General features: G+C 34.1%; 1 protein-coding gene across 1 annotated transcript in view; it reads left to right on the top strand.

The window, feature by feature from the left end:
• The window catches only part of LOC110029350 (N-alpha-acetyltransferase 50), a 42,898-nt gene that overhangs the window by 4,645 nt on the left and 23,433 nt on the right, over nt 1-14,820 (top strand). The window contains exon 2 of the mRNA XM_020731604.1: nt 6,791-6,913. Within this exon, the coding sequence (XP_020587263.1) occupies nt 6,791-6,913 (123 nt within the window). The remainder of the gene's footprint in view (nt 1-6,790; nt 6,914-14,820) is intronic.

Here is a 14,820-nt window from a genome sequence, read left to right as displayed (position 1 = left end):
TTTTTTTTTAATTTTTTAATTTTCAGACAAGTCTTTTTGATTTATGGGTTAAATGATACAATTTCAATGTTTTTTATTCTATATATGCAAGCAGTTATGAATAATATGCAATGATGATTTTAGCAATCAATAACAATAATGGTTAACCAATAACATAGAACAACTTGAGGGATTATTAACGGACAAAATTACAAACAAGACAAATTATTAACTCTGCGGTGCTAAACTACCAGCATTGCTACAATATGAATATGATGTTGTTGCGCTAATAAGACAGCACTGGAGTGCTATACACATGATTTCAAAGTAAAAAGCTGAAAACAAAAATTAATTAAATGCTCAAACAAAATTAAACAATACAATACAAATGAACTAATAATAAAAATAAAAATATACTTAAAAAAATTAAAGGAGAGTTGAATTAAAATAAGATTTTAGAATTAATATTAACTTAACAAAATTTTGGTCATCGATCTTCGGCCATGACGCCAAAAAAGTTGGTCTGCTTTTATGGTATAAGCAAGTACACATGCTATTTCAAGTAATAAAGTAATTAATATAGTATGGCTTCCATGATAATTGATTTTTAAATTTTTATTAATTTAAATGCTAATTTTTTTATCCTAATTTTATTCAATAGGTCTATCAATGATAATAAACTTTAAAAATTAAAATCTAACTATACAATTTTGAAATATCTCTGAATTTATGATTACTCAAATTATCTTGTATAACTTGTTTGAATATTTCGTAACTTTAGTGGTCAATCAAGGGAAAAATTATTTTTGAATCTCTAATGAGAGTAAGAAAACCTAATCATTCTTTTACTTAGGATATGCCTACCTTGAGTAGTGCAAATGATGACAAGTGTAATGTTCCTTATCAGATTTCAATTCTTCAACGTCTATATTTATATGCGCTTAAAGAACTCATTATTTCACCCTAATTGGTCTACTTGGATTTCGTCGAATGCTCAAGATTACGCTAGATTTCAAAATATGTTTGGCTGAAATTCATTTAGATGAAATCAAAGTGAAAATAACAACCATTCAACTTTTATTTGTAAACTCCAACACACTTTACATAAGTGACTTCAAATAAACAATAAATCTAGAAATTAATTGTTAGTTTTTAGACATTATTGCTAAAATAATATAATATAGTGATAAAATATGAAAACTTCACTTAAATTAGAAAGCTAAAACCATAGTTTTAGCTCTCCAGATCAAATCTTTTTTTCCTCTTCCTTCTATTGCTCAGTTTTCTCCCTTTTGTTGCACGCTTGCACACACACATTCCACTCTAAGTTTCACTCCCCCTTTTTAAACTTTTTCCCTATGTCCTTATGGGCCAACTACTCAAAAATTGCCTAGCAACCTTTTGTGGCAAACTACGATTGCACTTTTTAACTATCTCTTTAGGTTCATTGATCTGATCCCTCGGATCAATCCGGGGTCATTGTTTGATGGCATGGAGGGAGGAGCACCGTAGGATGGGGTGTCTGGATTACCAGGGAGCTCCCACATATCACTGACGACAAAACGATGCATCCTCATTTTGCTGCCTAATTCGAAGAAGAAAAGAAGAGAGTCGCGGATCGCCGACATGCAGGAGGCATTGCCATGCCAACCTCGGGTGTGAGCATGCCCGGTAACTTGGCCTGGCCAGGCCCGAACCGACATGGTCACATTGGTCCAGAAGAAGAGAGTCGCGGATCGTCGACATGCAGGAGGCATTGCCATGCCAGCCTCGGGTGTGAGCATGCCCGGTAACTTGGCGTGGCCAGGCCCGAACCGACATGGTCACATTGGTCCAAGGGCAGACACAACATTCTGGCGTGCTTGCGCAGTCCGACGCTTGGATGCGTTTTGCACGTGGGCGCGTAGCCCTGACCAAAAAGACAATTTGGCCTACTTTGATAGAGGAAAACTTAAGTTTTCGAAAGCGGAGTCGATTTTTGCTATGTTATCTTCAAGGTGAGGCAGTTGAGGTCAAGGTGTGGGTCCCACCCCACGAAAATTTGAGTTTTTGATGAAAGCTCATATAAACTTTGAATTGGTTGATCTCCACGTTCTTAGCTCAATTTGAACATTTTTTAAGTTTGAATTGAGTTGAGTTTTTTTTTGGTGTGAATGAATGATTGACTAAAAGTGAGCTCAACAAACAAGTCTTACATCACATGAGTATGAAAGAGAATTAGCTACTATGCATGAAAAAAGAAAACACAAGAATTTCCAATGAAAATATCGAGGAAAACATTGTAACCATGTACAAAAAATTCACACCCAAGCCAATCACCCCTTTGCAATACCCTAAAATTTTTTTGTACAATGTTAGCTCTCCATGGATCTCCCTCGTATAAGTGTACATAATCTCTTTCTCACAACTCTCACAACTCTCAAAGAAAAACACACTAGAAATTTTCCCCAAGCGAGAACTAATGGAGAAATCCTAAGGAAAGAACAAGACTCCCTTTAACTTTCAATAGAAACAACCTCTATACAGTAAGAAGTCCCCCCAATGTTCCATGCATTCCCTTATATACTAGGGCTCAAAATTTGGCAAGAATTCCTTCCAATTTTGCCAATTTACAAAATAGGGTATCAGATGGGCTGTGCTGCAGTGTTGGCGTTCCAGGCGCTCTGTGAGACAGTATGGTCGTGCTTCCTTTGGGCATGGGCGTGTTGCCTATTGTCACAGGGGCACAGATCTGCCTCTCTTGGCACTGGCGCGCCAGTGGTCTTTTAGCCCTTTATTCGTCTTTAACTCCCCGGGGCACACCCAATGCGTGTATCCCGTAAAACATAATAATAACACATTCCACAAGCCTAAGAACAGCATAATAAGGAACTAAAACATGTGAGTTACGAAGAAAAATATCACAAATTTGATTCACGTAAATGATCATGTGTTCGACCATTGGAGTGCCTAAGGGAGAATCAATTTAAGCACCAATGTGTTATGAACTACAACAAGGGATAATAGCTGGACAACTCAATAGGTTTGAGGCTATTTTGTACCTTTGGGAGAACACTAAAGAATGGAAGAAGATGCACTAGAGAGAGAATATTTGTTGTAGTGATTTCTGCATAACTTTTTGGTTACATCTTCTCAGTAAATATACTCCTTTTTAGTCTAATTCACTCATCCATGCACTATAAATATCCATGCACTATAATGCTTCCTACTCTAAACAATCTAACTCATGTTGCTTTTAAGTTCACATATATTATCACACTCAAAATTTAGCTCAGCCTAGTCAAAGGCTTCCTTGTGCATTTGGAATATCATCTGTCTCCACCTAATTGTTGTTGTTGGCTTTGGAATTATTGTCTTGGTACAAAACAATCTGCTACAAGAAGTTTGTTTTTTCAGGACCAACATGCTTTCATGTATTGTGTTTTTAATTATTCTAGCCTTTGTTCTGATCAATGTTTTAGAAGGCGGAGCCGTTGGGCGGACGTTGTAGTTGTTATGGGCTGAGGCGTTTGCCCTATGGTATATAAGAAATGTTAGACATGTACTTATTAAGAGAAAAAATAAACTAATCCCTCTTAATAAAAAAGAAAATTAGGAGACATTAAAAGAACTCGTACTCATTCAATTTCAAAATAAGTCTTCTAGGACTAAAATCTTAAAGATATTAGCATAAATTCACCATAAAAAGTACAAAAAAGTAAAAATAGGTAATCATGTTTGAGCTAAAAGATAAAATAGTCGTGCTCAATCGATCTCAATCCTTGAATATTATTAATTTTTCAAGTTCATCTTCAAAGTCTTCTTTTTCACCAATAGATTTATCCAAATTCTTTTGGGGATTAAACTGTGTTCATGTTTTTATTTAAGCCCCATGGATTCTATATTGACAAGTTGTAGCCAAACACACCATCTGGATTTCACGATAACTATAGTGAAATCACTGTATATATGGTGAAATCAGCTCATTTAAATTGTTCCTACGTTTATTTCTGCTAAAATGTGAAAGATAGGGTGACGGCGGATGCAAAACTTCAGGAGATCATGGGATGATGGGTACAGAGCTGCAGGGTTGGCTGTAAGAGAGACGTCTGTAAGTGGATTGCAGGACGGTGATACTTGCAAGAGATAGGGCTGGAGCGCAATGGCCAAAACTGCTTTGCTCACTTTCTAGACCTGAGAGAGAGTTGCGAGAGAGACGGCTGCGACGAAGAGCTACAGGAGAGGCGCTGCGATGAAATCAAATAGCTCTAAGGCTCTAAGCGCAATTGATTTTTTATTTATTTATTGGTTGATGGAGGAGTACGCTCCAATGTGTCAGGACCTGGTCCGGTGCTTCGAATTAACTAAGACGGACAAGGACGGTCGGACAATGAAAATTAATTCTCCTATGTACTATTTCTATCTCTAATAGTTAAACATCCAAACATTCATGAAATAGGTACTAAAGAAAGAAATTAAATTTAACAAAATGAAATTTTCATACCTTTTCGTTTGATGTTCTCATCTTCTGTACCCATTTGGTTCTCCTCTTCTATTCATCTTATTCAAAAGTTTAGAACCTGGAATGTTAAAACAATTTGATGAGTTACCTAAATTAACCCATGAGTAATTACACTTCTAAATTATAGTAATCAAAAGAAAAGAAATCAATATGCATGTTGGTCTCTTATATCTCTGAGAAATGTTTTACTATACTAATCTTTCATATGAAATTTATCTTTGAATATACTAATACATGTATCAATGTCCTTTTCTGAATGAAAATACTATAAATTTTTATATGCATTAAATTTAGCTTTACTTTTACTTTATACTCTTTACATACACATTTGTCTGCTTCGAGGATCACCGCCTAAACATCATAACATACCCTTGGCCGATATTGCTCCGTCTGTACTGGCGGCACAACAGTTAGCGATCTACATATCACAATTATCTAGGGTGGAAAGACCCTTACCTGTCCATAGTCGATATTATTTCGTCGGCACAACGGTTAACAATGTAAACATCACAAATTTGTCGGGGAGGTATGCCCTGCCTACTCGCCCCTATCGATATTATCCCGTCGGCACAACGATTAGTAACTGACTATCACAATTATTTGAGGTGGTAGAAAAACCTCTACATGTGCAGATACACTCGCATCCCCTGCCTGTACTATTAAGGGATGAAATTCTCATCCGAACCTGAACATACAAACATTCATATATAGTTTATTATCGATATTATCCCGTCGGCACAACGATTAGTAACTGACTATCACAATTATTTGAGGTGGTAGAGAAACCTCTACGTGTGCAGATACACTCGCGTCCCCTACCTGTACTATTAAGGGATGAAATTCTCATCTGAACCTGAACATACAAACATTCATATATAGTTTATTTCATTCTTTCATTTCACGCATTCTCTTCTATGCAACATTTTCCTCTATCTACTGATGAATAATGCAAACTTAATATATATATATATATATATGTCATAAAATCAACTAACATATGCACATTTATTAAAATTCTAGAGGTTAAATAATAATGTGATATGTCATAAAATCAACTAATATGTGTGTGTGTGTGTGTGTGTGTGTGTGTGTGTGAGATAATAAAATACACTTATATGTATCTCCTCCTCTACGAAAGTCATGCAATGATCTGATATCATCATAAACTTAACTGTTATGCAACAATATTTAAAATGCACAAATATCCTATTTGACAATATGAAGAATGTATTGCTGAATTAGGTAAAACATGAAATAAAATATACAATTTGAAATAGAAATAATTGCTAGAATTTAAAAATATAATTACTCAGCTCAATTAATAGAAGATTTTTATTAGCTTAATCCTCCACTTAATCTCCTTCCTAGTCTTCTGCTAGTTAATTGTCACAAAATAAAGATCCTAAATTATTTTCAAAATGAACATTAATTTAGGTATTTACATATTTTCTAAGTTAAAAGACATAAGGTAGGATTGTATTTACCTCACTTTTTCTAGCAAGGCCCAAAACTCTTCAATTTCATAATTCAATTACTCCTCCCAATTCAAATCACTAGTTTCATCTCATGGTAATTAATATTCACATAATGACAAAATAAAATATTAATATAAGAAAATTAAAGGGATGCAAATCTTACCTCTTTCTTCCCCGTTGTCAATCTTCCCGGCTCCAAACCAAATGAAATTTGTTCTTCTTTTCTAATCATAGCTTAATACATAACATATATTAACGTCATTAATTATTTCTGTATAGTATAAATAGGAGGAATATTTAATATACAATAAGCTCATAAATATTATGGTTGGCCACATTTTGTTCTACGCTGGTTGCATGATTTTCAGAATTGTTAATTGATGTCAAGTGGCCAATACCAAGAAGGGTCAACATTTGTCGGAGACTGTATCTTTTAAGGCTTAAAATTTACTACCCCATTTTTACTTGAGCATTTGATAAAAAAATCATCTATGTTTAATGCTTGTAATTGAGCTTCAGCTTTTCTAGTATGTAATTTGGTTCAAAATAGTGTAGTTTTAGTGTTAAAAAAAGGTTACCCATGAGGGTATTTTTGCTGGCATTAGAAAAATGTGGTTGTTTTCCAAGAGATATGTGAAAGGAGAACATACTAATAAATGGAGGGATTCCTGATGCTTGTCTGTCAAAAATTTTCAAATTCCTAAAAAAATGCAACTCTCATTTTTTTGTCCATTTGGATGCCATTGAACTTTCATTGGTATAAAAAATTTCAATACTACACTAATTTTTCATGAGATTTGTTAACAGCATTGTCAAAAAATTTTGTTCTTTGCAGCTTATTACAGTGACATTTGTGTTGGTGCAATTGCTTGTCGTCTGGAGAAAATGGAAGGAGGATCAGTTCGTGCTTACATTATGACGCTAGGTGTTTTGGCTCCATATAGGGGCTTAGGAATTGGTATGTTTTTGTTGCCAGTGCATTCATATATTTCTGTTGGAAATCCTATTGTGCGTTATTGCAAACTACTCACTGACAATAATTGCTGACTATATGCTGTTACGTGTAGGAGTTTTGAAATTTTTTAGGGGTTTTCTAATAGTACGCACATCCTGGCTCAGACATTAACGCACTCAATGATTCCTCTCTGTTGGTTTTTACAGTTAATTCGCAGCCTTCTCCATCCCACCTAAGAGAATAGTGAGAATTGGGCTTGCCTGGGACAAAAACCTATGATTATCATCTTGAATTGTAAAGATCTCATCTTGCTAACTAATACATCTTCATAATTTCTTGCATGATTCTAGTCTATGTTTTCCTCAAAGAATCCAGTACCTTGGCTTCTTCAACTGCCAATTTATATGCATACATGGAAGATGCTTCTTTTATAATCTCTAGAAACCATAAGTCCACATCCAACTACACTTTATTTTATCATATATCCCGAGACATCAGAGGACCCTAACGATATACAAAGTCTTCTTAATATCCAACCAGTTTCATAAGTTTTTCACATCTGATCAGTTGGTATCGTAATACACATATTTTGCTATCAGGTTGATCTTGGATCAATACATGAAGCCTCAATAAGTCATTAGACCTGAATATTTTTGTTAGATGACTAGGTCTCTATTCCCTTACATCACATCTATCTCATAATACTTTCCCCCACAATAAGATCCTACAACTTCGATTTACTTTTCCAATTTGTTTCACGTAGTTTTTGTGGGTCTTCAATTAATCATTTTTTTTTATTTATTTTTTTGTCAGGTATAGATTGCCTATAATGAAGTTTCTTGTCAGTTAAGATGGTAAAAGTTTTATGGCCTTTTTTGGAGCATTGCTTTAAGAGAATAATGCTATTAGCTATATCCTACTTTCATTTTGTTATTTTAACTCCAATGAAATAAGCTGAAGTGCTTTATCCTTAACATGAATTCGAAAAAGTTTTATTTTATTCTCATAAATTATTTATTACTTTTTAAGATGCTTTTTAAGATACATACAACACTAGCATTAATGCTACGATTACTTAAACTTTAAAGTTTACACAAAACATACTTGTTTAGAAGCTTAATTAAAATATAATTTTGGGATTCTTTAAGTCTACGTTTGATTCCAACTCTCATGGGATTTGGCTTGATCCAAATATGGGAGACCAATCTTGAGGTTAGGATCACTTGAATAAAGTATAATTATGTACAAAATTGAAAATATTTTGGATAATTATTGTTATGGAAAATACTAAATATTAAATAGCATGCATATTAGGAAGATTGTATATTGGTTAACTTAATTAGAGGAGATTTAATTTCAATTGGAATAATAAGAAAAAAAGAAAATTTTCAATAAATATGTAACCTTTGATTTCAATTGGAAAAATAAGAAAAAATAAATTTTCCACTAACATTGTATCACAGCATCGTCGAATCCTTCCCCTTTGCATCTTTTGTCTTTGACGTTAGCTTCTAGGAATTGTTAATTTTTTTGGATTGGGCTTGTTCTGGCGTTCTCGACAACTTCGTTTGCTTCCTACAACGTCAACATCTTTTTTCTGTGATGTACTCGATTGTTTTCGGCTTGGGCGCGTTTCAGCTTTGTTGAGTTTTTGTCAGCTTTGAACTACACCATCTGCTTCGACTGCTTCCATTAGTTTCAGCTTCATCTATGACATCTGCATTGAACCGCTCAAATACATTTGCGCCTGCTTCATTTGTGACATCTGTGTCGGCTTCATGTGCGAAGGTGCATTCAACTTCATTTGCATCATCTTGAGCTTCATCTTCGTCTTCTGCCATTAGCCAGTGCCCATATGCACTGCTCTGTATCGATGGGATAAGGGCAACGACAAAGTCCTAATGTATTATGAGCTGATCTGTCAGCTTCGATTTGAATCACCTTAGTTCAGTTTGGTCAACTACTATTTTCGGCCTCAGTTGATTTAGTTGTTTTTTTTCGCCTTGGCAATTGTTGTTGGATTGTTCATGGTTTAGTTATTTGTCTCCTAGTGCTTTAACCACTATTTTGGATCATCCTTTAGCACTAAATGACATAAATTATGGTTGGTGAATAAAAAACAGCTTGTGACAGGTTTGGTTTCAATAGTGGCAAAAATTAAGGATGAAAATTAAAATGGTATCAATTTTTTTGTACTGAATGAAGCTGTGAGACTCTACCTAAACAATATCTCTCAAGAGAGTCACCTCATTTATAAGCCTCAACGGAGATGGATTTGAGTTATTTTGAGTTGATAAGGGTTGTTTCCTAACTTTTGATACAGAAACAAAACTCCATCAAACTGGATCAATCGGATCATATCGCTCCTTATGACTGTGTTAAAGATGCGATAGAAGAATTGACATTTGTGTTTTCTGAGAGTGTATTTCTGAAATTTTTTTGGTATGCAAAAACTTCTATCGAGCTAAACAACATGACAAATCACTAAACATACATCACATGCATTTTAAACATGTTTATAGAGAATTGAATGTTTTATTACCTATCAATACTGATGACCAAATTTAGTTGGCTCAAAGAGATCAAATGACTATTATGAGTTTTCTAGTTTACTTTGACTCTTAGTATGCAAATGTTGAATCATAGATCTTATTCCATCTTGGATGCACTACACCGAGGGAAGCCTACACCAGAGTACTGCATACGATTCCTAGTTTGCAGGCCTCAACCGTACAACAACTTAGTGCTCTTGCTAGTCAGAAAAATACAGACATCAGTAAAGCTTAGTCTCAAGATAATTACAGAAGTGAAATTCCGAATTATAAAAATTAAGCGTCGAAGGTAGCGTGCTATTCTGTCATGAATCTTGTCATACGAAGTGTACGTCCCAGAAGTAGCTAAAAAAGAATCATAAGAGTTCTAAATCAGAGTCAGCTCAAATAATCACTACTAATGAGGCCTCTCAGAGGCAGACTCTCTCGATCTCTACAGATGAATATGCTAAGTTCATCAAATTTCAAAAAGCATTCATGAAATCCTCATTTATCATTGCCCTTGTTGAGTCAAGTAACAATGATACTTGCATTCTTTCCTCTTCTACACAATTGGTCATTGATTCAGATGCTACAAATTATAGGACTAATAATCCAAAACTCTTTTATAGTTTTCATAAACACATTTTTTCTATCACTTTGGCAGATGAATCTACCTCTAATATTTTTGGTTTCGACACCATCAATGTTACACCCACATTGTCTCTAAATTTTGTTCTCTATTTATCTCAATTAGCTTTTAATCTTGTTTCTGTCAGCAAAATCACACATGCTATTAATTGTTGTATCTTATTCTTTAAAGACCATTGTCTATTTTAGGGTCTTATGACGAAGTAGATTATTGGAAAAAGATGAGAATCAGGGGGCTATATATTATGGATAAGGAGATTCCTTGACCCGTAGCATGTTCCAACGCTTTATCTACATTTGAAATCCATTATCGATTAGAACATTCAACACAATCAATACTGAAATATTGTACTCTCAGCTTCAACAATTATGATCTTTAGAGTGCAAGTTGTGTCAATTTGCTAAACACCATCGCTTGTCTTCTATTCTTAGAATCAATAAAAGAGTCAATCATAGTTTTGAGTTGATTCATTTTGATGTATGGGAACCTTGTCTTACTTTATCAGTATTGTCATTTTTGTAGATGATTTTTCTTCTATGACTTGACTTAACTTTATGAGATCCCGTTTCAAATTATTTTCACACTTTCAATGCTTTTGTGTTGAAATTAAAACTCAATTCAATATTTCTGTTAAAGATTTTGAGAAGTGATAATGACAAAATATAATTTCTTTGCACCCTTTCAAACATATAAGATACAAAACGAGGCGTTTCACCAATCATCCTGTGTCGATAATCCATCCCAAAATAGAGTAGCTTTAAGTAGAAATAAACATATTCTTGAGATGGTTGGGCTGATACAATCTATGTTGTATGTTTATCTATCAATCAGATGCCATCTATTATTCCATAGAACTAGATACTTTACGAAGCTTTATTTTTTTATGACTTCTCAATCCTATTGAACCACATATATTTGGGTTTACTTGTTTTGTTCGCGATACCCGCCCACAAGTGTCTAAACATGTTCTTAAGTCATGAAGGTGTGTCTTTCTAGGATATTCTCGTCTGCTAAAAAAGGTATCAATGTTTTTCTCCTCTTAAACGTCCATGATTTTTGTTGATGTCACCTTTCATGAACTAACCTCTTTCTTTGGTGACTCATCAATGTTTAAATTCCCACCAGATTTTGATGTTGTTAGTGTATCACATCATAAGTTTAGATCTTGCTCTAGCTCCATCCCAATGCCTCAGCTCAAGCCACCTATCATTAATGTTTACTCGAGAAGACCTCGCTCCCTTGATCCTATTTCGGCATCGATATCATCTTCCTCAGCGGATCCTCCTCATAGTGATCTTGATTTATTGATTGCTTTTCGAGGAGGGAATCATCAAAGCGTCTATTCGATTTCCTTTTATGTTAACTCAAATAAGTTATCTTCCACTTCGTGTTTGCTTGTTCTTTCTCTTGGCTTTTTTGAGGTTCCAAGATCTGTTCAACAAGGTTTATCCCATTATGGGTGGAGGGTAACGATGTTTGATGAGATGAATGTTTTAACTGAAAATAGAACTTGGGAACTAGTTGAAAGATCCTCTGAAAAGAATGTTTTTGGCTGTAGGTGAGTTTTTGCAGTTAAATTTCATTCTGATGGATCTGTAGCTCATCTCAAAGCTCGGTTAGTGGCTAGGGCTATGCTGAAGCTTTTGAGATTGACTACCTGGATACATTCTCTCTGATAGCTAATTTAACTTCGGTTCGCTTACTCTCGTCCTTAGCCTCAATGATTAATTGGCCCCTTAACCAGTTGGATGTGAAGAATGTTTTTTTGCATGGTGATATGCTGGTAGAAGTATACATGGAGCCACTTCCCAGGTTTGTTGCTCAGGGGGAGTCTAGGAAAGTATGTTGTCTTCTGAAGCAAAGCCTTTGAGCATGGTTTGTAAAATTTAGCCAAGTAATAAAAAGGTTTGGGAAGCATAAAAGTAAAAGTGATCACACTGTATTCTATAAGAAATCACCCTCCGACATCATTTTATTGTTGGTTTATGTCGATGACATTATTATGACTGGAAGTGATGTGCAGAGAATCTTAAACTACATCTTGGGGATTGATGTATCAAGGAGCAAGATGGGTATTTTTCTATCCCAGGAAATGTATGTTTTAGATTTTTTATCTGAAATAGGAAAAGTAGGGGCCAAACCATTCAGTACTTCTATGTTTCCTAATAAAAAAATTATAAGGTTGGAGCGCTTTCTAATGATCATGAACGGTATAGGAAGTTATTAGGGAAATTAAATTACCACATCATTACTCGTCCTGACATTTCGTATTCAGTTAACACTATAAGTCAGCTCATGTCTTTCTCTACAGTCCATCATGGGTCAGCTCTAGAACAAATATTATGTTACTCAAAATAGCTCCTAGAAAAGTGATTATAAATCAAGGTCATGGGCATAAAAAAAGTGAACGCTTCTCTGATGTAGATTGGCTGTTTCAAGATTGATCGAAGATCTATTAGTGAATATTGTGTTTTTGTGGGTGGTAATTTGGTCTCATGGAAGAGAGAGAAACAATATGTATTGTCATGATCCAATTCAAAATCTATGTATTGAGCAATGACATAAGCTTGATGTGGGTCTTCAATTCTTAATCAAAATGAGTTTTATGATACCACTCCGACAAAGTTGTGGTGTGATAACCAAACTATAATTCATATTGCTTCAAACTTTATCTTCTATGAACTAATGAAGCACATTGAGATTGTCATTTTTTTTTGTAAAAAGATTCAACAAAATTTTATTTCTATAGCTCATGTAAAGACTGAGGAACAACTAGCGGACATCTTTACAAAGACCCTTAATGAAACGAGGGTCACTTATATTTGTAACAAGCTGAGCATTATAAATATCTATGCTCTAGCTTGAGAGAGAGTGTTATTGGAAATACTAAATATTAGGCAGCTAATTAGAGAATATTTAATTTCAGCTCTTTTCTATTTTAGTTATATTCCTAATCTGTATAGAGGGGAGTGTCTATAAATGTGGAAGATTTCAATTAGAAAAATTAGAAGAACGAAAGTTTTCTACTAACTATTTCGAAAAAGCTTATATTCAATTAGAAAAATTAGAAGAAAGAAAGTTTTCTACTAACTATTTCGAAAAAGCTTATAGCAGGTTTGACAAATTCATTGCATACAAGTATTCGGGTTCATGCCTGCATTCTATACTTGAATACTTTTATTTTTGAGTTGGCCTGTAATGATATATATATTTAGTGCACTCTATTTTAACAAACTAAAGTTGAAATGTTGAGTTCTGCTTGGGATTGCTCGCTTTTTTTAGCCCTATCACGATGACAGACTAATTACTAATTATAAGTTTTAAGTTCGAATAAAGTATATTTAATTTGAAATTTAAACACTACAAATTGCATATGATAAGACAAATAGTCAACCACTGGTGAGTTCGATGGTGAATCAACTTTTTTCGTCATTACTCTATGGGAGTGATGAATGCTACTCATCACTTAGAAACTCTTCAAGGGATCTATGAGTAATTAATAGTTGAATAACTTTTGCTTTTAGCAATAAATATGCTTCACAGATAGTCTAACAAGGTGGCGATCATGTTAAGTAATTGAGTATTAAAAAGTATTCATTTTCAACTTTGAAAATGAATCGATTAAAGGGTTTGCATACCATAAAAGAAATAATTTTCGAAGATAAGTAATTCTAATAGATTTCTCACTTGTAAGTTACATTCTTTATGGAAGGGGAAGTTTGTCATATTGTAATGAGGTTCTTATATTGATCATAAGATTTGATTTGTGACCAAATATCTTCCCATTGGTGATATAGTTATTTGCATACTCTAGAATATGGTTGAATTTCATATAGCACACAATAGGAGCTATTACCAATTTGTCACTCAATTAGTTTGACTTCTCAAATGGTTATTTTTTCTTTAATTTACTGATGCACTAAACCATACTTAGCTTCATATAACCTCGAGTAAGTGTCATAAATTCCCATACATCATTAAAAAGATTGGTTCACTATAGTTATAAGAGTTAACTGAGGCATTGTCCTTCCATATTGCGAGATATAAGCCTTAAAATATTAACACCATTATGTAAATCCATTGTAATTTTTCTATATTTTTGTCCTGAAACCCTTTTTAATTTGTGGACTAGTGGATGGCCATGTTTAAATAATTCTCAGCTTCAATTGTTTTGGAAAGTTTCATGGCCCAACTGCCCTTAGAGCAATTTGTCTCATATACCATCAGGTTTACACTACTTGACGTCACACCCATTTTCCTTGTCTTTTAAGCAATATTATGCATTAGAAATATTCTAATAAAATGTTTAATTGATTTCATTCTTTTTACTAATTATTTACTAATCAGTAAAAAAAGGATAAAGCACGAAAAACAGAATTTTGCTGCCGGTAGGAATTCATGTATGAAGCTTAATTTAAAGGTTTAATTATTCTTTATATTACAAGTCAATTTAACGATAATGGAGTTATTACAAATCACAACTCAAACATCACTAATTTTATTGCTGAAATTATAAAAGACGAGTACAAGACTGCTTCTTAACCAGTGAGGACTCAAAACAACAAGCATGAATGCATAGACAATAAAATAAACACATGAACAATAAAACAAAATAGTGTTTGCAGAAAATAGGCTTAAGAAAAAATCAGAAACAATTTTGGACAGCATTGACGTGGTGGTGGAAACTCTTCCGGAGGGGCCAAGGAAGTGTCGACAGTGGCTTGGGC

The sequence above is a fragment of the Phalaenopsis equestris genome, unplaced genomic scaffold (genome assembly GCF_001263595.1).
Source record: "Phalaenopsis equestris unplaced genomic scaffold, ASM126359v1 Scaffold000566, whole genome shotgun sequence".
Lineage (NCBI taxonomy): Eukaryota > Viridiplantae > Streptophyta > Magnoliopsida > Asparagales > Orchidaceae > Phalaenopsis > Phalaenopsis equestris.
This window is presented reverse-complemented; position numbering and strand designations above follow the sequence as displayed.